A 22,611-nucleotide genomic window follows, 5' to 3' on the forward strand; every position below is an offset into this window, starting at 1 on the left:
ATTTGCTTTATTCTAATGTATGTGGTTTGATTTTCAAAAATCATAAATTAAAATACCCATTAACTAAAACGCTCTACTACAGAGTATCTCATTCTTACATCTGTTTAATAAAAAGCTAGATTGGAAGGTACCATAAATGGTAGCAATATAGTAGTATAGTTGATACTTTTTGCACTTTTTTTCACCAAGATTGTCAGTAGGTCAGGCTGATTAAACTTCAGAGATATTCAGTTGAGAAGAAAGACTAATGTCAGTTGGGTAATTGCTAAATACTCCCAAATGAATTCAAATATATAAGTTCTTCCATGCAGGAATATGTTTTTCCTTGTTTACTACTGAGTATCTTTTTCTGCAGTGAGAATGGAATGTGCATATGTGTGAAAAATCCTCTTTAAGGCACACTTGAGAATCTGCTTTCTAACATTTTACGTTCTAGGTCTCCTCTTAGAAGATAATCCTTCTATACGTGCCATATCTTTAGGACATGGTCATATTTTAGTGGGCACAAAGAATGGTGAAATATTGGAGGTGGATAAAAGTGGACCAATAACTCTGCTGGTTCAGGTACATGCTAAATATCAGTCAAATATTCCATACCAAACCCACTATTTTATTTTTCAAGTAAAGACTGTTGTGAAATAACAAGCAGTGTAATTTCAAGTTAGGTTACTGAGTTATTATCACTTCATAGATTTTTAAGGCTAGGCTAGACTATTATGACTCTTTATTGAGCCAAACAGATCACATTATTTCATGTACTAATTTGTTCATCAAGTTCATCCTTTCTAACGGACCAAGATCATATTTCTGTTTTAAAAAAAAAGAAAAAAGAAAAAAGTAAAAAAGTGCGTCTATGTCATTGACACAGATATATGTGAGGATTATTTCTCAATGAAAAGTTTTCTCTAGTAATAAATACTATAATTTGTGCTTTTATTTGTATGCAGCAGGGTGAGGGTTTTTTTCAGGTGTTCTGTCTTTCTATTGAGATATTATTATTCTCTAACAATATGCATGTTCTCACTCTGTTTATTTTTAGACTTGTTAAATGTATTATTTCACATTGCAGTTAAAATACAAAGTCATCTGATTCATTGTGTTTTTTCAGGGTCACATGGAGGGGGAAGTTTGGGGTCTAGCTACTCATCCTCATTTACCTATTTGTGCCACTGTAAGTGATGACAAAACCTTAAGAATATGGGATTTATCTCCTAGCCATTGTATGTTAGCTGTTCGCAAACTGAAGAAGGGTAAGATGCTTAGTATGAAAAAATATTTAACTGAATTCAGTTGATACTTACTAGCATTATGACTCTTTCAAAAGCAAGACTGAATAAACTCCTTCCTTTCCTCAAATTATTTTATCGGTGCAATGTTCACAAGGTATGTAGTCCTTAAGCTAATGAATCTGTACAAAAGATTTCTGGCAATAACATTCTTAAGATTATTTGCAATGGTAACTTACTTAAATCAGTGAAATTACAATAAAGGCTGAGCCAATTACATAAATCAGTCATGTTGCTCATAGTATTGCAAGCTTTTTTGAACAGTGGAGGACTTTGAATCTACAAATTTTTGGAAGAAATCTTAGATGTAAGGTTGAATTCTTCTTTGTGAACCTTAGAAGAATCTGGAATGTCAAGGAAAGAGAACAGTTATAAAATTGTTACTTATTGTATACTGTATAACTAAGTTCTATTTTGACAGGTGGAAAATCTGTTTTAATGAACATCATATAAGTAGACTTTTTTTTAGTGTTAGACCAGACAAGGGGACACAATAGGCTTTATCTGTTTGGTGTTCGGTAAAGCATTTTGATCCAAACCTTATAGGAAGCTTAGTTGAAGATGATTTGGATTGATAAAGTAAATGTAAGAAGAGTCATGAGGTGGCTCAAGCAGATATTAAACAAGAAAGTTTCAAGTTTGTGGTCTGCTCAATTTCTTAATAGTTTTAAGAGTAGTTTTGGCAGAAGAATAAGGAATGCGATGACTTAATTTGCTGATGAGACATATTTTGAGAGGCTTTGGCAATCTTAAGAAGCACCCGTGTACCCTACAGAAAAAGCTGGATACTTCTGCAGATGGCAGTAATGGAAATGGGATAATAGTTGGTAATCAAAATAGGCAAGACTCTCTGACCGTACGAAAAACATCTGTGTAGTTGAGGAGTAACTGAGGAGCAGAAGGCTCTGGGTGTTCTAGCTGATCACAGGATGACAATTATGTGTGATAATGAGGTATTTTTCCCAGGATGTCATCACAGAATCATAGGATGGTTTAGGTTATAAGACACCTTAAAGATCATCTGGTTCCAACTAGAGGTATAATCAGGTATGCATGTAATTTGCAACAGACTAATCAGAATTTTGGTGTACACTTCTCATCTGTGTTCAGCTGAATGAAATTGAACTGAAAGTTGAGTGTGGAGAAAGAGGAGCTGCAGTATAATGAATGAGAAGCTTTGTGATGAAGTCACCTAAATAAAGGATTACTGTCTACAAGTTAATCAGAGGAACAAATAGTAGGGAAAAATATTTATGCTAATGGAAAATCCTGGCATGGAAACAAATCTACATAAGCTGACCATCAGTAAATTTGGATTGGAAATTAAACTGGTTTTGAAATGAAACTTGACATGTTTATTAAAAGGATTATATGACATAGTGACCATGATAGCAAACGACTGGATTTTGTGAGTCCAGAAGGTCTTTTCTTGCTGTGTTCTCCTTACCAGAACAAATGGTAACAAACAACTGGCACCACATACTAAGGAGAACAAATTAAAAATATATATAGACAATAGTGATTAGTCTGTGTTGCTAATGTAGAACATATGTCAATTAATATGAAAATAAATGTAATCTAAGATTCTGGCATTGTGTACTTGTTGATTTGTTAATAGCTTCTGTCTGCTATCGTAGATAGAGAGCTTGGAAATTATTTTGGCAGCATCTAAAAAATTTCATTGGACTATATACTATAAGAATAGCTTTCCTTTACTACTGGAAAAATAAATCTAAAAGAGGGATTGTGCACTGTAAATGTACCTGAATGCCATTTCTGTATTCCTCATAGGAGGTAGATGTTGCTGTTTTTCTCCCGATGGAAAAGCATTAGCCGTCGGTCTCAATGATGGAAGTTTTTTGATAGTTAATGCAGATACCCTGGAGGATCTAGTCTCTTTCCAGCACAGGAAAGATGTTATTTCAGAGATCCGATTTTCTCCTGGTAAGTGATTGAAAATGAAGATTTTTATATCAAGGTTGTTCAAGCAAGCTTTATAACCTTTAAAAGATAGAAATAGTAGAGATTTGTAGTGCTCTTTTATGTGTAACAAATAAGTCAGCAAGACTAATATTAACATTTTGAAAAATCTTGGGTGTGAAGTCTTATGTTGCTCATTTAAGGATGAGATTATTGGAATAGGTTTGCTCATAGTAACCTGCTGAATGCAACAGTCAATTTTAAGTCATGAACATCCAGTAGCTTCCCTAGGTCCCTAGGGTTCCACTTTATGAGCTGCATAGGTTTGGCTCTTCACTGAAGTTACTGTTAGCTAATGAGAAGGCTTGAAAGTAATGCGTCGGAAAGTTCTGGCGTCTTCTTTTTTGCTCCTTTTTCTCCCTACAGTGCTTAGCACTCCCAGTGAGGTTAGGGTTTTTTTTTTTCCAAACACAGCTCTTATGTAGAAGCTCAGGCTAGTCTAAACTAGTAATGCTACTACAGTGGAAATACTCTGCTGTAGGAGAAATTTTATGTAAATTACTGATACCAGTTCTCGTGCAACATCACTTTCTGGTTACCTAAGCCTTAGCACTCTCTGAGTGCAATAAATGTTTAAAATTTCATCAAATAGTTTTTATTGTTTGAAGATGTAATGATGTAATGGTTGTATTTTTTATACTGATTATGTGATATGAACATTAGCCTGTCGGGGACTGTGTGTAAATTAGCAAGCTCATTTCATAGAAATCTGAGTTGCATATAGCTAAATTCCAGAATGCACTTGCATTTAATATACAAAGCACTACAGTTTTTGAAAATGTCTTGTGTTTCTACTGATGTGCTTTAGGAGCTGGGAAGTACTTAGCTGTGGCATCCTGTGACAACTTTGTAGATATTTACAATGTAATGAGCAGTAAACGAGTAGGAATCTGCAAGGGAGCCTCCAGCTATATCACACACATGGACTGGGACATAAGAGGTAAGCAGCATTCATGCTAAAAATCTACTGGAAGATTGATTACATTTTAGACTAAATACAGTATGAATCTACAGTATGAATTTATGGTATCACTGACAGATCTGTTTCTTTGGTTGCTTACTGCATCTGAATAAATGAATTTTACTACCATTTATATATTTAGAATTTGTGCCATTTGAAGTAAAATAGATTGTCTCTATAGTTTGGTTGGTTTGGGTCTTTTTTTTAATCTGTGTTTATTGTTTGACTTGTACTTCTTGAATAAAGTACTGCATAATGCAGTTGCATATGTAGCTCAGCAATATGTATTCTTGTTGTGAAAAATAGCAGAAAGACTGACTTTCCTTGTCTTCTTGAGTCTCAATACATGATTAATTTAAACAATAAGTTTAGTCCCGTTCCATACAAAAAAACAAGTCAGTGCGATTGTGCAATCTCTTAGTTCCTGCTCTTATTCCTCTACATAATCACTTCTGAAACAGTCAAATTTAATTTGAAAGATGGTTATAAGTTAGCTTCATCTGAGAATTTTGAAAACAGGAAGAGAACAGAAAAAATAATGAGAATTTCCCTTAGAAATGAAGTAGCATAAAGGCAAACAGAAGTTAGCTGCTTGGAAGCAGCATTTGGCCAGTCAGCATATGTGCTTCTCAATCCCACGTGCACACGCGTACTGGTCAGCCAGTTGTCACAAACAAGCTCTGAATTAGACCCAGTACATATTGTCTACCATCTGATGGGACAACCATAAACAGGAGAGAAAAGTAATGCGTTATTACAGTTTTCAAAGAAAGGAGGAAGGACTGTGAATTTAAAGGGTCAAAGGACTCAGATCTTCAGAAGCCTGTACTTCCAGATCCACTGTTTATGTATGCAGCTTTTTCCGATGGAAACAAATAATTTGTGTAATGCTGTTAGCCACAAAAATTCCAAAATAAGGTGGTTTTTTGTTTTTTTTTTTAATGGGTTCTTCTATTTCACGTTAATATACAATATGTAACATGTTTTATAGGGAAGCTCTTGCAAGTCAACACTGGTGCTAAAGAACAGTTGTTTTTTGAAGCTCCTCGTGGGAAAAAACAGACAATTCCTAGTTTGGAGGTGAGGAAATAGACTGCCTTCTTAATTTGTTCGCAAATTACAACTGTCTATACCATGTAAGAGGGAATGATGTATAAAACTATGATTTTAACTGGTCTGTTGAAAAAGCTTCTGTTCAGGCATTTGCTATCCTTTATCCTTTTTTGCAGCCTGTTCCAGTAGTTAATCAGAATGATAAAATACATAATGGGTATCATATTTGTCTCCTCTGTTAAGAAATGGACATTTGGTTGACTCATGCACTTATGAAAATCTCACTGGACTTCTGTGTGCATCTTTTGATACCTAAACACCTTTGAAAACCTATTGCAGATTACTTAGCCCGAAACTTGCTGTGGGACACCTCAGTCTATCTTTAGATAACAATGCAATATAGTATATATAATATACATAGTCAAGTGTAGTATTTTGTAGCTATAATATTGATTTGTTTTCTCAGATGTACAACATAGTCATAGGGGAGAAAATGGGTAATTTCTGAATAATATTTTCTATAAGATTGAAAGGCAGTGTTGAAAAATGTAATTTGTTTTCTCTAGCCTGGAAGGGCGGGTAAGGTCAGCATTTTTAAAATACTTCTAGAGGGTTTGGAACTGGAAGTTAATAAAGGTAAAATTAAGGGTCTCAAATGAAATCCTGAATAGTCAGAAAATAAGTGATTAATATGTAAAAATATTATCTTTTAGATGTGACTTACATTTCAGTGCAAGGACTTTTTCTTGAAATCAGATATGGAAGAAAACTGCCTGGGAAGAAGCATTCTCTGTCTCAAACAGGTTGTTTTTGTAGGTAGAAAAGATTGGCTGGGCATCATGGACAAGTGTTTTGGGCTCTTGCTGTGAAGGAATCTGGCCAATAATTGGTGAAGTCACAGATGTAACTGCTTCATGCCTCACTAGTGATAGTAAAGTATTAGCCACAGGAGATGATTTTGGATTTGTGAAACTGTTTCGATACCCTGCTAAAGTAAGTAATTTTCAGCTGTTCATGGAGAAGATTAATAAAACTGCCTTTTCACAACTGTAAAAATTGATCAGTCAGAAGAAAATAGAGCTTTTATACTTTTGTCCTTATGATCAAAGAAAGCATTTAATGTTACACTGCAATTTGCAATGCATTAAACTTCCAGCTAGGAAGAATGACCGTTCCAGGTTAGAATAAAGAGCCATCTCATGTAGTGTCCTATCACTGACAGTGCAAATGCATAGGAAAAAACTGTAAGAATAGGAATGGGTCGGGCACCGTCTAATAATATCTTAGGCATTAATATCCTCGGTATGGTTTTTATCAGTGTCATCTTTAGCCCCTTAAGTTTTTGTTTTGGAAGACAATGAACATTTCTTCTTCACGTTCATTTCACTCATGATTTTATAGGCCTTCATTCTGTCCAACCTCAGTCATTTTTCTCTAAGATGAAGAGCTTTAATATTATTTAATCAAGCATCATACAAAAGCCATTCCAGAAGTATATTATATTTTTACTGCTCTTCTAGAACCTTTTTAGTTTCCTGTTGTTTATCAGTAAATATTTCTTCAATTTTTAATATTTTGTCATGCTGGGGATGGTAATGCACAAGTTACTGACTCCAAGTATTCTATGTGCATTTTATTCTTTATTAGATTATTTTCTCTCTTAGGAAAAATGATCCAGCATTTATTGCTAGAATCTGTTTATAAACAAAATCTTGCATGCTAGGTATGGAAATCTGGTTAACTTTTCGTGAAGTTGCTATAGGAGAGGAACTTGGCAAATTGTGTCCTACATACAAATGCAAAACCGCTGAAGCATAAACTGTGAAGAAGTTAAGAACATGTTGTGTACTTGCAACTCATTTCAGTCTTATCTAGCAGACTGGTTAAATTGGATTTATGCCTATTCTTCTCCCTCTTTAGGGAAAGTTTGGAAAATTTAAGAGGTATGTTGCTCACAGTACCCATGTAACAAATGTCCGTTGGACCTATGATGACAGTTTGTTGGTCACTGTTGGAGGAGCAGACACCTCTTTAATGCTGTGGACTTACGAGATGGAAGGACATCGGGATAGCAGGCAATGTGACAGTGAAGAGTCTGATCTAGATTCTGAAGAAGATGGAGGTCAGTAATAATTATAAAGCTAGCTGGATTATGCTATCCCAAGAAGACTTTATTAATGGAAAACTGCTAACTTAGAAATAATCAAATTTTATATATCATAGAATCATAGAACTGCTAAGGTTGGAAGGGACCTTTAAGATCATCAAGTCCAACCATCAACCTACCCTGACTAAACCACTTCTAAACCATGTCCCCAAGTACCACATCTACCCTTTTTTTAAACACCTCCAGGGATGGCGAATCCACCACCTCCCTGGGCAGCCTATTCCAATGTCTAATAAACCTTTCAGTGAAAAATGTTTCCTAATATCCAATCTAAACCTCCCCTGACATAACTTGAACCCATTTCCTCTCGTCCTACCACTTGTCACCAGGTAGAAGAGGTCAGTCCCCACCTCTCTACAACCTCCTTTCATGTAGTTGTAGAGGGTGATAAGGTCTCCCATCAGCCTCCTCTTCTCCAGGCTAAACAACCCCAGTTCCCTGTGCTTTTGCCAAGAAAGGTTGGACCAGATGATCCTTGAGGTCCCTTCCAACCTGGTATTCTATGATTCTATGAACTTAGCAGCAGGTATCACATAGTGAGGTCCTTTGTAAGTGACCCTGAGGTAAGGCCAACCAAGCAGAAATGGGACAGCTTTGAATGTCCCTTGAATCTTTGTTAATCATTTTTTCCACAAAGATATTATAGAGACTTTTTTCTGAGAACGTCTTGTATTAACAATGTTCATGATTCCCAGCCACTTTCTTTCTGTTGTGTATTTATGTTACTGATAATACATGGTATAATTGTTCTTGTAGTACAGTACATTGTTGAAACCTGCACAAATTATGATTTCTTTTTTTTCTGGTATCTTATTTTGTCTTAATACTGTGCACTCTCATTTTGTTAGGTTATGACAGTGATGTGACAAGGGAAAATGAAATTAATTACACCATCAAAGCCTTATCAACAAACATTAGACCAATGTTTGGAATTAAGCCTCATCTGCAACAAAAGGAGCCAACCTTAGATGAAAGGTAATAGCTAAATTACAATTCTAGCCAAGAAAGCAATCTGAAAAGATGATTAATAGTAAAACATAATTATATTGGAATATATATACAACTTAAAAGGGTATGTATAAAAAGAGTGGAAGTATTTCTTTGGAGAAAAAAAGACCACACCAACTTAAGAAAAGTTTTGGTGAGGACTAGGCTGTATCTCTTTTTCAGAGAGCACAAAAGACTCCATATGATGTATGTATATTAGTATGTTTGGGGAGTTTCTTGAGGTAATTGAGTTATTTGCTGGTGTTTGATAAGATGTTCTTTTTGAAACGTAAATACCGAGTGGTGTCTAGTGATGTCGTTATAGACATGAACCTGTGCAATTGTTTTATTGGAAGACAGCTCTCAATTTTTTTTTCCAACAAACTAATCTGACTGATTCAGCTGTAATTGCTCCTCACATTGTTTCTGCCTGCAGATAATTTTTACCTTTCTTTGAAAAATTCTGTCCACAGTGGTTCTGCAGTTTCTATTAGTGAGTCTTGGAAAATAAATTGAAGTTGATTGCTTTGCAGTGTTACTTGTACAGCTTGGTTCACTATCATATGCTTTAGAGGAGAAGGGGGTAGGGAGCGGAGTAGAATAAGACCAGCAGGTAAAGTAGTCGTGAAATAAGAAAAAGAATTTATGATCACTAGAACATAATCTGTTGTCAAATCTGCAACTGAGCACAGGACCCTGAGAGTTGTTGTTTGTTGTCATCAAAATAGATGTGGACAGTGTATGTGAGGAAAAAGGAAAGAGGTATTCCTAACACAGTACAGTGGCAATTGAGGAACACTAGTATTAAAGAGAGGGAAGAGAGGAAAACACAACACAGTTTAATTAGGTGTAAGGATCTAGAGAAATAGCAGATTGGAAACTTCCTCCAGGAATGTGAGGAGTTCTGTTACGGTGCACATGCCTCTTTCTGCAGTGAAGCTGACAGATATGTGATGCCCTTGTTGAGAAATGCAGCCTGACATTTGTGGGAGTTTTGGTGTCATCTTTTGGTTTTAAGTGTGTTGCTGAAGGAGAGAGTGGATGCCCGCATGTAAAGCTGTGGCTCCCTGTCTTGCATTTATTAATTGGATGTATTTGGTGTGGAAATAAAAAAGAAATTATGTGCATGGCATCAACATTTTTGATTTGCATTTACTCTCCTTATGAAAGCTGAGATTAAAGATTTTTTTTTTTTTATTAAATTGTAAACTTCTTTTATTTCTTTCAATAATGGCTTCTGGAAACTAGGTTCTGACTCAGAATGCGTTAAAGTTCAGGAAGTAATTCCATTGCCCACATTGTTTAAAAGTTTTCAAAGAAAAATTTATGTGAAGAATAAAACCAGAATATGGTTACTATAGCACATTTTAACTTCTGTTCTTGCTAATATTGTGTAAGGTGGGTAAACGTTTTAGTAAGTCCGCTTTTATAGATACTAATTTTAATTTTTTTATTTCCCTATTGCTTCCTATGAAGGCAGGGGGTAGTGAGGTAAGTTCATTTATACAAAGTCCAGGAGGAAACACATTTTAATAACTTAAGCTGCTTGGGAACGTAGTTATACTTTGAAATAGAAGTGAAGACTTTAACTCTTTGCTATTAAATAGTAACTTGTTAATGGTTAGAAAAGGGATATGGGACAATGAATAAGCCCAGTTCCCAGTCTGAGTAGATACGAGTGGGTGCGAAATAGAGTATTTAGGAGGTGGTGATCAAACCTCATCTTCTTTTCCTCAATACTTTGGAGTGACTAAGGAACAGCTTAACTTACGTAGCTATAGTCAGAGAGCTTGCCCAGCTTCATGTGGACTTCTGAAAGACTATATCACAGTGTTGGTGTAGAGGTCCAAGATGGAATAAAAAGCGCAGGGAGCGTGTTGCAGAGATGCCTGAACTGGCTTTACAAGGAGTATCACTACGTCTGCACCACTGCGTTGGAGCTGATAAAGCTTCAGGGACGAGAAGCGTTACTGACTTGGCTGGAGCATTTTACCAATGCACCTATACTACTTAAGGATCTGAGCTGGTAGATCCACCTAACATTCATATGACGTGCAGAGTCACTAGCTTAGGTGTCGGCATTAGGTAATGAGTTTTTTCACATACTCCTTAGAATATATGCATACTCAAAACTGTGCTCTTACATTATTTGTAGCACAACAAATCCTTGGGCTGTAGGCCACCTTTCAGTTGTAGGCAGCTGCCAGGATGCTTGGACCTACACTGGTTAAGAAAGGAGAACCTCTCTCATGCCTACCTGGACCATGTTTCCACAATGAAATCACAGGTCTGTGGTGACAGGCAATAGAATTGTGCTAACCTCTGTGTATCCTTCTGTAGACAACTTGACGTAATCACGAAAGCCACTGTCTTCATCTAAATTTTAAATCAAACCACTAGCAACCTTTATCAAATTAATTCTGGTTTTAGGCTTTAAAAAAATGTGTATCTGTGAAGTCAGTGTTTCTGTTCAAGTTATACAGAGTGTGTATAACTTACACAGACTTTTCTTCTTTGTTCATTTGCAGGGTATTTGGGTATACTGCTTGGAGTGTGGGTAGTACATCTGTGACATTCCATGTTAGTGTGTAGGCTTGTTACATTGACTGCCAAACATTAGAAGAGATGTGTTTCTTGTAGTAACACTTTATTGGAATCCTTGTATTCTCAGGATCACAAGTACACACCAGTGTAGAATGTGCTTCTGAGAATGTCTTTCAAGTAATTTTGACTTTGTGTATAAAGGAGATTTTTATCAGAAAGTATCTGAACCTCTTCTACTATTGAAGGTAGGAAGAGTTTAATTCTCTTTGAGAGAAGATGGAGATAAATACTACCAGATAATTGAATGCTAAGGCTGTGTATAAAGACTTCAAAGACCATACCAAAAATGTAGTTACTACTTAAGATTGTTGGACCTGGAAGCTGAAGTGGAATTCATAAATTCTAGCTGAGTAGTGAAGTTCTCTCTATGTAGAAGATATATGACTTTTAGTATCCAGAGTATTAAATGAGATAAACAATAGGAGAACACTAAAGGAAGAAGCATATGTGAAATCTGTTTCTTACTTCTGTCTCACAAAAGCACATCTGTGAGGCCAGGAGTTGTAGTCTGAGACCACAGCCTGGATTTAGAGTCAGAAATTACTCAACTGGGTACCAAAAAGTGATTCACTAAAGTTATTTTGATTCTAATATTATTGGAAGGGTTAAGCTGATCTCACCTTTTATGTTGTAGGTAGTAGGATGACATAGGAAATCAGAGTTTTAGGCCATTTAGTCTATCAAAAATTCAAATACACATCACCTGGTGGGTCAAAACGATGTCACTCCTTTTTGCTAAAGCTCTTCAGAAAGGAATGAAAAAATCCCTAGGGTCAGAAAGGGGAAACAGGCAAAAGAGGCTGCAAAACACTGCAGTCTGGTGTGTAGGTAACTTCTGTGTGAAGTATGGAACATGGGATTCGGCTTTTGGTGTAGCATAATAAGTGTATTCCAGGGACCCTTAATTCAAAATGTAAATGCAATTGCCAGAACGTGAATCTCAACAAAAGAATATTTTTGCTCTCCATCAGTCCTGCTTGCAATTTTCTGGTTTTGCTCATAAATTATTTTTTTTCTTTCAATAGCAGAAGTTAAGAAAAAATTTGTTTTCCCCTTCACAACAGCACAATTTTACTAGGTGCAGCGAACATTTCTGTGTCTTAATCGTTTTTATGGTGAATACATTAACTTGAGATGTGAGTTGCATCAACTCATACTTACAGGCAGCACTGCCTTTACTTTTTCCTTCAGGACAAACATGATTTTCCCCACTTTTTGTGGGACTTTTTTTGTAGCAATCTTATCTAAGCAGTTCAGTATTCAAACAAAAATAAGAGAGAAACAGGTATAGTTTGAAAATAAGAGATACCAGTGCTGTGAAAGTTGATATGCTGAATAGAAATATGTTGAAGCCTTAAATTTCAGGCGTCTTTTTTGAAAAATTTACGGATGCTAAAACTCAAGATTCCATTCAGATTCAGTCGGTTTAAGGTCTGCTTGCAGTGTAGTTTAATGCCATCTGTGCTAATGATATGCTATTCTCTAGTAGTAAAATTACCATAATATACCATTGACATTGGAATATTTAATTTCTATTGAAAATACAAAATGGCATTGGCTGTGAGGCAGAACTTATGTCTATAATTTGAGTTATTTATAATTTCTGAGTAATAATATTAAAAGATAATGTTTTTATGTGAAAAGATGTCTACTGTTTGTCTAATGTGGTTGTGTAATAGCTTTATGGATATTCAGCAGCAGAAGATAAACTGTCACTGTTCACTATTTGTCACTTTCAAGGGGGTGATGCTGTGATTAATGTACCTGAGATAAGAATGGCTGTACCAAGAGATCTCAAACTAAACAACCAGGAATTCTGGTTTAATTTTTCATCATAAATTTACCATACTAAAGATTTGCAAGCAACTAAAACCCCTGAAAGAGTTTATGTCTCATAGTCATCACTATTCTGTTTTCTTAATACATACCATTGCTCAATCCACATGCTGAGATCTCTTGTATGGGAAGATCCCGGTGGTTTATATATTTTCAGAATTCTTTAGATGCTCTGCATCTACTTGCAGATGCAATTCAAAACCAGGCATTATGGCAGAATTTCTTCCAAAATTGTGTGTGTGTAAGGACATATGCAAAAATACATAACCTATTTTAGATCCTTGTATATTCATAATGGGAAGGGTACTAACAAACTATTTATAAACTAGTCCTTTACTGATGCAGAAGTGAAGAACTTTTTTTTTTTACCTGATACAGACAGTAAAGAAACCTAAATTGTACTTCCCAGGGGGTGAAAAGGGAGGAAGCTACTGAAATGAGACTTCCTTTACCTGAACCTCACAATTATCATCTTGTAATTGCCACTGAAAGAGTAATTCGGAGATTTTATACAAACATCTTCCGTATGTTTTGGATAAATGAAGAGAATGCAATTAGATTTTTCTGCTTGCTGGTCCAGTGATATGTGATATGAATGTAAATAGCACAAATTCCAAAGTTCTTTGTAAAAAAAACAACTTTATCCTCTCCTTTCGCTCTGTCAACTTGTGTGATTTGGGAGAGGGGAGAAGCCAGGAACCAAAATGAAAAATTATAGCAAGGTACTTTTTATTAGCAGCTTCTTCCCTTTCTCTATTCACCCTGTTTGCAGTATAAGTTTGATTACAGGAAAGTTTAAATCTCAAGTTAACTTTCTTTTTAAACAGTTTTAGAGAGAAAGTAGGACTTTTTGAAGCTAACCTTTCTGTGAATCAGTTTCTGCGCATGGGAATGTACATTAGTGTAGGTCATTAACCTTGAGATTGGAAACCCTGAAATTTCTGGATATTTCATTCTTCACAAGCAAGAATTTCATTATTATCAGTTACTTGTGTGCTGTCTCTGAGCACTATCAATTAACAAGAACAACATTATGGAAAGGAATGGTCTCCCTTTACTAGTGTGAGGTAATTATTTTTTTCCTTCCAAAGCTGAATTAAAACTCATGTCTTTGAGGAAATCAAAAACCAATTACCAAAGTACCGAGGTTTACCAAATAATATCCTGGATTGAATACAAGGAAAAAAAAATTTATTCCTTGTGCAGCTAAAATAATCAGATGTAACCAGGAAAGAAATGTCTAGAGGTACTGTTGCATGGCCCAGTGATGAGGGTTGGAATATTTGGTTTTGGGCTATGATCTGTGTAGACTGACTTTATCAAGAGAACCGAAGAAGTTACCTGAACAATACGCATTTGTCAAAGACCTCAAGAAAAGGATAACTGAAACACAGGCGTATTCTAGATCGGTTGAATACAGCCAAATGTCTTGTGTATTTCAGTGATGAGGACAGCACAAAAGCCTTTCATGAAATCTGCCTTGTACCAATTAGGCATCCGATCATATCTCTCTCTATATAAATATTTGCCAGCTAATAATTAGATATGTCACATGTGGTCCATGTGGAAAATCCTGTTCCATACTTAAATCATGAGGTTGAAAAGGTAGAATTGGAGATTAAAGAACTGAAACTGCCACATGAAAGCTAAAAATTTTCCTCTGACTATATAAACATTTGGTTCGGTGGACTCAGGAAAATTGTAAGAGAAAAGAGTGTTCCATTCTTGGAGAAACTCTCATTTCCCCTGTGTAGCACTTACTCTGAAAAATATCTGAAGGTATTTGAATTCTGTAGTCCTTGAAGAATTGCATGTCATTGACTGTAAAACCTGTTCGAGATACATTTGAATTTTATCGGGAGAAAAGGTTTAGCTGTTTCTTGTATGAAGAAATACTGGCAGTCTTGCATTGCAGAATAAAGTCAGAATTAATTAGAAGAGATTCAGTAAAGCAGATTATTGTCATGGGTGGGGGTGGGGGGAATCCATTTGTAAGTTGTTAATACTGTTTTCTTAATTTTCTGGAAAGTTTTCCCTAACAGATGAGGGAAAAAATGTTTTTGCTTCACCTATAAGTGAAAAAGACTGATAACTACTGTCCTTGGTGCAGTGGAATTGCTTGGTAGTTCTTAAAAGAAAAGCGAATCAAAACAAAGGAAATATACCTGCTAATCAGACTAATAAAAAGTGCCCGTGCATAGTACAAATGTTAGGAAATAATCTGCACATGCCCATATATTCTGATGGTTAATAATGATTTTTTGCTAGTCAAAGTATAGGAGTAGGCGTCATACACGACTGCAAAAACCCATCCAGTTCAACGTATTTGTGAAACAGATGCTGAAATATCTTCAGTCAAAATAAACTGAATTAAATAATCATGAAAAAACAGTGCTCAGCACCCCACACATTTTGACTAGCTGAGATAATTGTATTTTAGTATAACTAAATGTGGTTTTATGAATGAACTTGAACATCTGTATTTAATAGTGAATTGACTGTTCTGTCCATCAGCTCATTTTGGAAAGTTAAACCCGCACAACCTTTCTTTGAGTAATTCAGGTGTTGTGTTTGCCAACTCTTTAAACACTTGATATACTTCAGAGGGTTTTGGGTCTGCCTCTGCTTGCTTTCTCTATTTACAGTAGCAGTCATTCCTAAGAATTATGTTCTGATGCCAACACATGTTCATAACTCCCATTTAAGTGAATAGAAGTTTTCTGTACAAATAATAGATTTAAGTAACCTATGAAGTTGTGAATAATCCTCTTGTTGTAAAAAGAAGTAAACAAACCTTAAAGTCAATACCAATTATTTCTATGAAGAATTCACTGACACCTAGCTTTCAGCCAAACTTGGATAAGTAATCCTTTTCTTTTTCCTACCTGCTGCTGAAAAGAGGTTCCAGGTAATGCTTTTATTTTGCTATCTAGTCCATATTTTATTGTCATTCCCTTTTTGCTTAAAAAGCCATCTGTCACGTTGGGTGCTATACCGTGCACCTGTCACTCTAGGAATATTGCTGTATTACAAATTTTTAATTTATATATGTTCATTGTAGTTCTGTTCCATACAATAAGCTAGGTATATATTTATCTACCAATATAAAATTAACTACATGGAGCATTAAACTTGCCTATGTTTTACAAATAGTATTTTTCAATAATATTTATTAAAATACAGAGATCAGCACTCTCTCCAGTCCCTAGTGGACAGCTGTCCACCTCGGAAGCGGATTGGTTTACGTTTGATGGGACAGTCTCACCTGACATGTCAAGATGTATAGGTTGCTAAATTTAAGTATTAGATTACCTATATCCTCATCAGTGCATACAAAATGGCACTTACTACTCATAGGACACATGAAAATAATTATGACTAATCCTTGTCAAGAAGCAGTATTTATAAACTGTCAGGCTTCATTATCTTCTAATGGAAGAACCCTCTAACGTTTCACAAGTGACATTGAAAATCTTACCAAGAGTGAGTGGAAAGAACTCCTCCTTACTTTTAAAATTAATTCTCTACTTCATGCTTGCCAACACCTTTTGGGGAGGGCAGTGAAAGTCACTTCATGCTGAAGGCTGGTCCAAAATCAACTGCTAAGTTCTCTGCAAGTCCCCCGAAGTACGAGGTGCAGGTGTGGTGACCCTCAAAAGAAGGGATTTTTTCTATTGTACCCACAGCTGTAATTTGCTCTATGAAATCATGCCCAAAATAACACTTGGATTTTTAAAACAGAAATAAGTGTTGCAATTGACATTGCTTTAAGTTACCATGGAACTCAAAGAATTGATGGCAGTTTATATTAACCACAAAAGACATACTGTTTTTCTGTTAATAACTTCAGAAACGCAGTATCGATAATAAAAGTAGGGAGTGAAATAAAACAGCATCATATAAGACAACATGGGTATCAGTATCAATAATATTAAAACTATATCTAAAACCATGAAAAAGGGATTTCTTTGTTTCACAAGCTACTTCAGAGTTCTTTTATGGTCTTATAACAAGAAATATTAAAACACATACACTGATTCTATTTTCATGTTGAAAATAAAGTGCCAATTTGAGGTACTTATTTGCCCTGTGATAGATGGCTGGAACTCTCCTTCTGCATATTCAAACTGAGCCCATCCATATGCGCATTCACCCCAAAATATTCATGCTCTCCTTCCCATCTTTTGCACACAGTTTTTGAGCATGCAGCCAGTTATACATGCAGGTAAATGACCACTGTGTTTTATGTGCCATTAGTCACTTCCCTGCACATTAAATAGCAAATGAAAAATATCTTCAGCTTTCATACCTTTAAAAAAAGCATTTGGAAAATGTATTCTGGTGTCCTTCATCATTCCTGTTTTTAAGTGCACAAGTTGTCATCTTGAAACTTAATTGGGGGAAAAAAAACCAAAAACGTGCTTGTAATTTGCATTCCAGTTCCACTGCTCTGAATCAATATAGAGTTTGTCTTCTGCAGATGGATACTTGTATAAATAGTCTAGGTGACTTGTGAAATAATATAGCTAAGTATAAATTGTCAAGTCTTATTGACCAGTGTACCTACACTTTATTCTTTGGTATGGTAATGTACAAAATGTAAATGTACTCTAATGATTGGATAAGGATGGATATCAACCTATATTTGTATCTGTTTATCTGTACCACCTTTAAGTATAGGTAGTCTTTTCAAGTGGTTGTATAATGGGAGATTGTTTTACCTCTTCTCCCGTTCTAATCACAAGGCATTAGCAGACAGCAAATGTTATAAAAATGTCCCATTCTAGATCCAAGCAGATGAGAAATCTTTACTTCCAGTCAGTTCAGTTCCAGTAACATCAATCTGTGTCAGAACCATGTCCTTTCAGTTTTTACTGCTTTCATGAAACTTCAGATATGCTCTCCTGCTCTATTTAGTTCTTCTGTTTTTTTTTTTTTTTTCTCTAACTTGCTTTTTCCTCTATCTTTCAGGGTCATAAATTAAATAAGAGATGGCGGGGGGAAGGAAAGAAATGAGGCTTGAGTGCTCTGTGTCAAATGTGATGGTGAACAGTGGAAGAAGGGCTTTTTATGCCGTGTTTTATCAATTCCTAGAGCAATAGTAATATGATTGTTGCTCAATTGTCCCTGACAAATCAGAAATTAAAAATACATTTGGAAGCATTCTGGAGGGAGATGGGGGTGGGTTGGGTGGTTTTGCTCAATCTTTCCCTATTCCCATCTGTAAAGCAGCACTGACCTCCAGTGATGGTGCCTACAGCCCTTGCATGCCGCCTGCCTGCTCAGCACCAGTATTGTCACTCACTTCTACTCCAGAGCTGTCTGGATGACCTGTGGTCATCAAGTTTCCTGCTGCTACTTAGCTTGGTTTTGGTGGTTTGGGGTTTTTACGTTTGTTTGTTTGTGTTTGGTTTTGGTTTTGGTGGTGGTTGGTTTTTTCCCCAAGGAAGAACTTGTTGAACCTACTTTTCATTTTCTTTACCTCAAATATGTAATTACAGGGGTTTCCTCTGCTGTTTTAGATGCATCCTTTTTATTTCCTTGAATCTCCTCTGACCTATGCAGTCCTCCCTAAGTCTCTGATTTTTATGTATCTTCGCAACAACAGTCAAACAGCACTAGCCTCTGCCAACTGATAAGTGTACACTGTTCCTCCTAAATAATAGTGTTTCTGGGAATACCTTTTTTCTTCTTAGAAGCCCTAAATCAAGATGTGCATAGAAATGTTTTTATGGATAGATTGTTAGGAATTGTCCTAAGAGAAATGGACTCGGTTCCCTACAGTTTGGACTTTGCTTCAGATCAGGTGGGATTTTTTTGGTGGTAATGCATAGTAGTCTCCCATCGTTGGGATCCCGTCTTTGATCTTTATTTGCTCTTGTGCTACTTTTCATGGATGGTTTTTTTTGTTTAATTTTTTTTGAAGAGCGGCATTGCTTACTGATATGCATCCCAAAAAAGAGGAGGTCAGGCAAAAATGCCAGGAGGCCTGCATGGATGAACAAGGAACTCCTGGACAACCTCAAACAGAAAAAGGAAGCCTACAGAGGGTGGAAGCAAGGACAGGTAGCCTGGGAGAAATATAGAGAAATTGTCTGAGCAGCCAGGGATCAGGTTAGGAAAGCTAAAGCCCAGATAGCATTAAACCTGGCCAGGGACGTCAAGGGCAACAAGAAGAGCTTCTGTAGGCATGTCACCGACAAAAGGAAGACTAGGGAAAATGTGGGCCCCCTCCAGAAGGACACAGGAGACCTGGTCACCTGGGATATGGACAAAGTCTGAGGTACTCAAGGACTTTTTTTCGTCCATCTTCACTGGCAATGGCTCTAGTCACACTGCCCAAGTCACAGAAATCAAAGGCAGGGACTGGGAGAATGAGGAACGACCCAATGTAGAAGACCAGTTTCAAGACCATCTGAGGAACCTGAAGGTGCACAAGCCTATGGGACCTGGCAAGATTCATCCGTGGGTCCTGAGGGAACTGGTGGATGAACTTCCCAAGCCTCTATCCACCCTATTTGAGAAGTTGTGGCAGTCCGGTGAAGTTCTCACTGACTGGAAAAGGGGAAACATAATCCCCTTTTTTTAAAAGGGAAAAAAGGAAGAGCTGAGGAACTACTGGCAGGTCGGTCTCACCTCTGTGGCTGACAAGATCATGGAGCAGATCCTCCTCATTAAACCTGGCCAGGGACGTCAAGGGCAACAAGAAGAGCTTCTGTAGGCATGTCACCGACAAAAGGAAGACTAGGGAAAATGTGGGCCCCCTCCAGAAGGACACAGGAGACCTGGTCACCTGGGATATGGACAAAGTCTGAGGTACTCAAGGACTTTTTTTCGTCCATCTTCACTGGCAATGGCTCTAGTCACACTGCCCAAGTCACAGAAATCAAAGGCAGGGACTGGGAGAATGAGGAACGACCCAATGTAGAAGACCAGTTTCAAGACCATCTGAGGAACCTGAAGGTGCACAAGCCTATGGGACCTGGCAAGATTCATCCGTGGGTCCTGAGGGAACTGGTGGATGAACTTCCCAAGCCTCTATCCACCCTATTTGAGAAGTTGTGGCAGTCCGGTGAAGTTCTCACTGACTGGAAAAGGGGAAACATAATCCCCTTTTTTTAAAAGGGAAAAAAGGAAGAGCTGAGGAACTACTGGCAGGTCGGTCTCACCTCTGTGGCTGACAAGATCATTGAGAGGTGGGCCTGTGCCAACCTCATGAAGTTCAACAAGGCCAAGTGCAAGGTTCTGCACATGGGCAGGGGCAATCCCAAGCAAAAGTACAGGCTGGGCGGAGAATGGATTGAGAGCAGCCCTGAGGAGGACTTGGGGGTGTTGATGGATGAGAACCTCAACATGAGCTGTCAGTGTGTGCATGCAGCCCAGAAAGCCAACCGTGTCCTGGGCTGCATGCAAAAGAAGTGTGGCCATCAGGTGGAGGGAGGTGATTGTCCCCCTCTACTCCACTCTCGTGAGACCCTGTCTGGCATACTGCTCCTCCCTCAGCTAGGTAGGCTCTCTGGAACTGTAGAGGAGTATATTTTTTTCTACTTTCATCAAGAAGGTTTGGATTTTTTTTCTGCTGGTGTGTGTGTAGGCTGGCAATCGTATCTTGGGTGTTGATGCTTCACAGCCGAGTAAGGTGGCATTGTGATATTCTTTTTAGTCCTTAATATGTTATTGATGGATGCATTTCTTTTTCTCTAGAAGCATTTTTGAGTTCCTCAGCATGGCAGTAGAAGCAGCATGCATAACAAACAGCGTGCCTGTCTCGGATTTCTGCAGTGCTCCCCGCTGTACTTGCTGTTTGATTTTCTAGCTCTTGCATGGGATGAGAGAAGAAGTGACAGTGGAAAACTAGTGAACATTGATAATATTTATTTGAACACTGATACTATTTATTATAGGTTCCTCTTTTTCCCCCTCCTCTCTGATTCTTGGGGGACCTAACAGTTAGGACCAACAGAATCATTGGTATACATTCTTCCAATTTTCAGCACTTCAGTGTTGTTCCTGATTTCGATCCTGATTTTTTAAACTAAAAAGAGAAAGGGATGTGTTGTGTTTGCTTAATTTAAAAAAGGATTTAAAGTGAACATTATGTAAGTGCTTTTTAAGGAACCACTTTTGTCTAAGTGTTTTTTAAGGAATTTCTTGGATTTAGAAGTGTGCTCCTGGTTAGCTAGTAAACAAGCAGCAATTATAGTATAAAAGGAATTAAGGAGTTTTTATTATAATTCAAAGTTATAAACTGTAGGTAGGAAAAAAATTGGTTGGTAGTTGTTAATATCATTAACGTGTAACACAAATGAGGTATTAGGTATATTTCAGTGACTATAATTCTTAGGCATAGAGTAACAGGATAAGTGTAATCATGGATATGTGCAATTCATTTAACTTGTCAACCCTGTTCATTCTTCAAAGATTTTTGATTGCACAGGCAGAGAACTGGTTATTATTTTGCCATGTAACATCAGAGATTGTAAGCACTAGGATTTGTTCAGTTTTAAGCAGTATTATATTTATATGCCAAAAAAAACCCCACCCACCCCCTAAAAACAAAACAGAAAACAAACCCACTCCAAACCCAAACAAAGCTTTATTTGTTCATATTTTGGGAAGTCAGTGTGACTATTTCAAAAAAGATACTGGGGGGGGAAGAAAAAGTTGTTCTTTACGAGAGAAATTTACCTCAGATGTTTGATGAAGCTGTGTGACATTCCCCCCTCCCACCCCCCAGCAAATTTTTATTGGACCTGGGCTGTATTAGTTTCTCTCTTTCTGTCTCTTTATTTACTTGAATGAATAATGGCAGGGTTTTATTCTCTGTGTCGCTGAAGTGCTTTCAGAAAGCCCATTCCCCATACAGAATCTATGCCTTTCCATATTTGTTCATGCATTTCAGTAGTTTTACTTGATTGGATTTGATTCAGTTTGAGTGGTGCACAGTGATAAGCAGGGCTCTATGGAACTTCTTGCTCAGTGTATTTGTAACTGCAATTGCTCATTGACTGTGAAGGTGGGGAATAAATATGGCCAAAGAGTTTTTCTTCTGCAAAACTTTAGATGACCTCTCTCCGTATACATTTAGTATGATCAACATTGTGACCTATTGGGAGTGTTTTCTGTTGATAATTTAGAAATTTATAAGTACAAATATAGTTTCTTTATTTTTTAAAATTAAAAAGTGAGAATTTTAATCGTACTTAGCGATACTGTTGTTATAATATGACAGGCTAGACGAGAGGATGCTAGGGGTCAGTGGTAGGACAGAAGAGAAGAAAGGAACTGGGAAATAGGTGGGGAGGCTAGGAAATTCGCATCAAGTAGAAGACCTGGAAGGAGCTGGTTGAGAGACAGTAGTGATTCAACAGTGGTCATGAAATTGGATGTTGGGATTGCTGACAGAAAACAGAGGTTTCCTGGATTCCTGTACTGGCTTGTATAGATGATGAGGGCAGCTGAGACCATGCTTGGTTTGCCTTTTCTCCTCTTTTCCAAAAGTTAGGAGACTACTTTTTCATCTTCACAGACTAAGGACAGGATGCTAATGGCTGTGAGCTAAGTCCAGGCTATAACTGAAAAAGAAATTCCAATGCTTTGCTCTTCTGTCTCGAGGTGTATATGAATTCCTTCTAACTGGAGAGCTGAGAGGAAAAGAAGCTCTCTAACTGAGGACCTTTGAGAATGAAACCTGGGGGTACGTTCCCACCAGTCGCATTTCAGGCAGGACTGAAAGA

The 22,611-nt window shown here is 37.1% G+C and overlaps 1 protein-coding gene across 1 annotated transcript in view; it reads left to right on the plus strand.

Moving 5' to 3' along the window:
- EML5 (echinoderm microtubule associated protein like 5) overlaps positions 1-22,611 on the plus strand; it is a 133,789-nt gene that overhangs the window by 87,350 nt on the left and 23,828 nt on the right. Inside the window, exons 22-31 of the mRNA XM_009884597.1 lie at positions 437-564; positions 1,109-1,250; positions 3,078-3,230; positions 4,075-4,206; positions 5,219-5,307; positions 6,097-6,273; positions 7,201-7,402; positions 8,296-8,422; positions 9,911-9,925; positions 15,774-15,782. Coding sequence (XP_009882899.1) covers positions 437-564; positions 1,109-1,250; positions 3,078-3,230; positions 4,075-4,206; positions 5,219-5,307; positions 6,097-6,273; positions 7,201-7,402; positions 8,296-8,422; positions 9,911-9,925; positions 15,774-15,782 — 1,174 coding nt within the window. The remainder of the gene's footprint in view (positions 1-436; positions 565-1,108; positions 1,251-3,077; positions 3,231-4,074; positions 4,207-5,218; positions 5,308-6,096; positions 6,274-7,200; positions 7,403-8,295; positions 8,423-9,910; positions 9,926-15,773; positions 15,783-22,611) is intronic.

Source organism: Charadrius vociferus, unplaced genomic scaffold (assembly GCF_000708025.1).
Source record: "Charadrius vociferus isolate BGI_N301 unplaced genomic scaffold, ASM70802v2 scaffold300, whole genome shotgun sequence".
Classification (NCBI taxonomy): Eukaryota; Metazoa; Chordata; class Aves; order Charadriiformes; family Charadriidae; genus Charadrius; species Charadrius vociferus.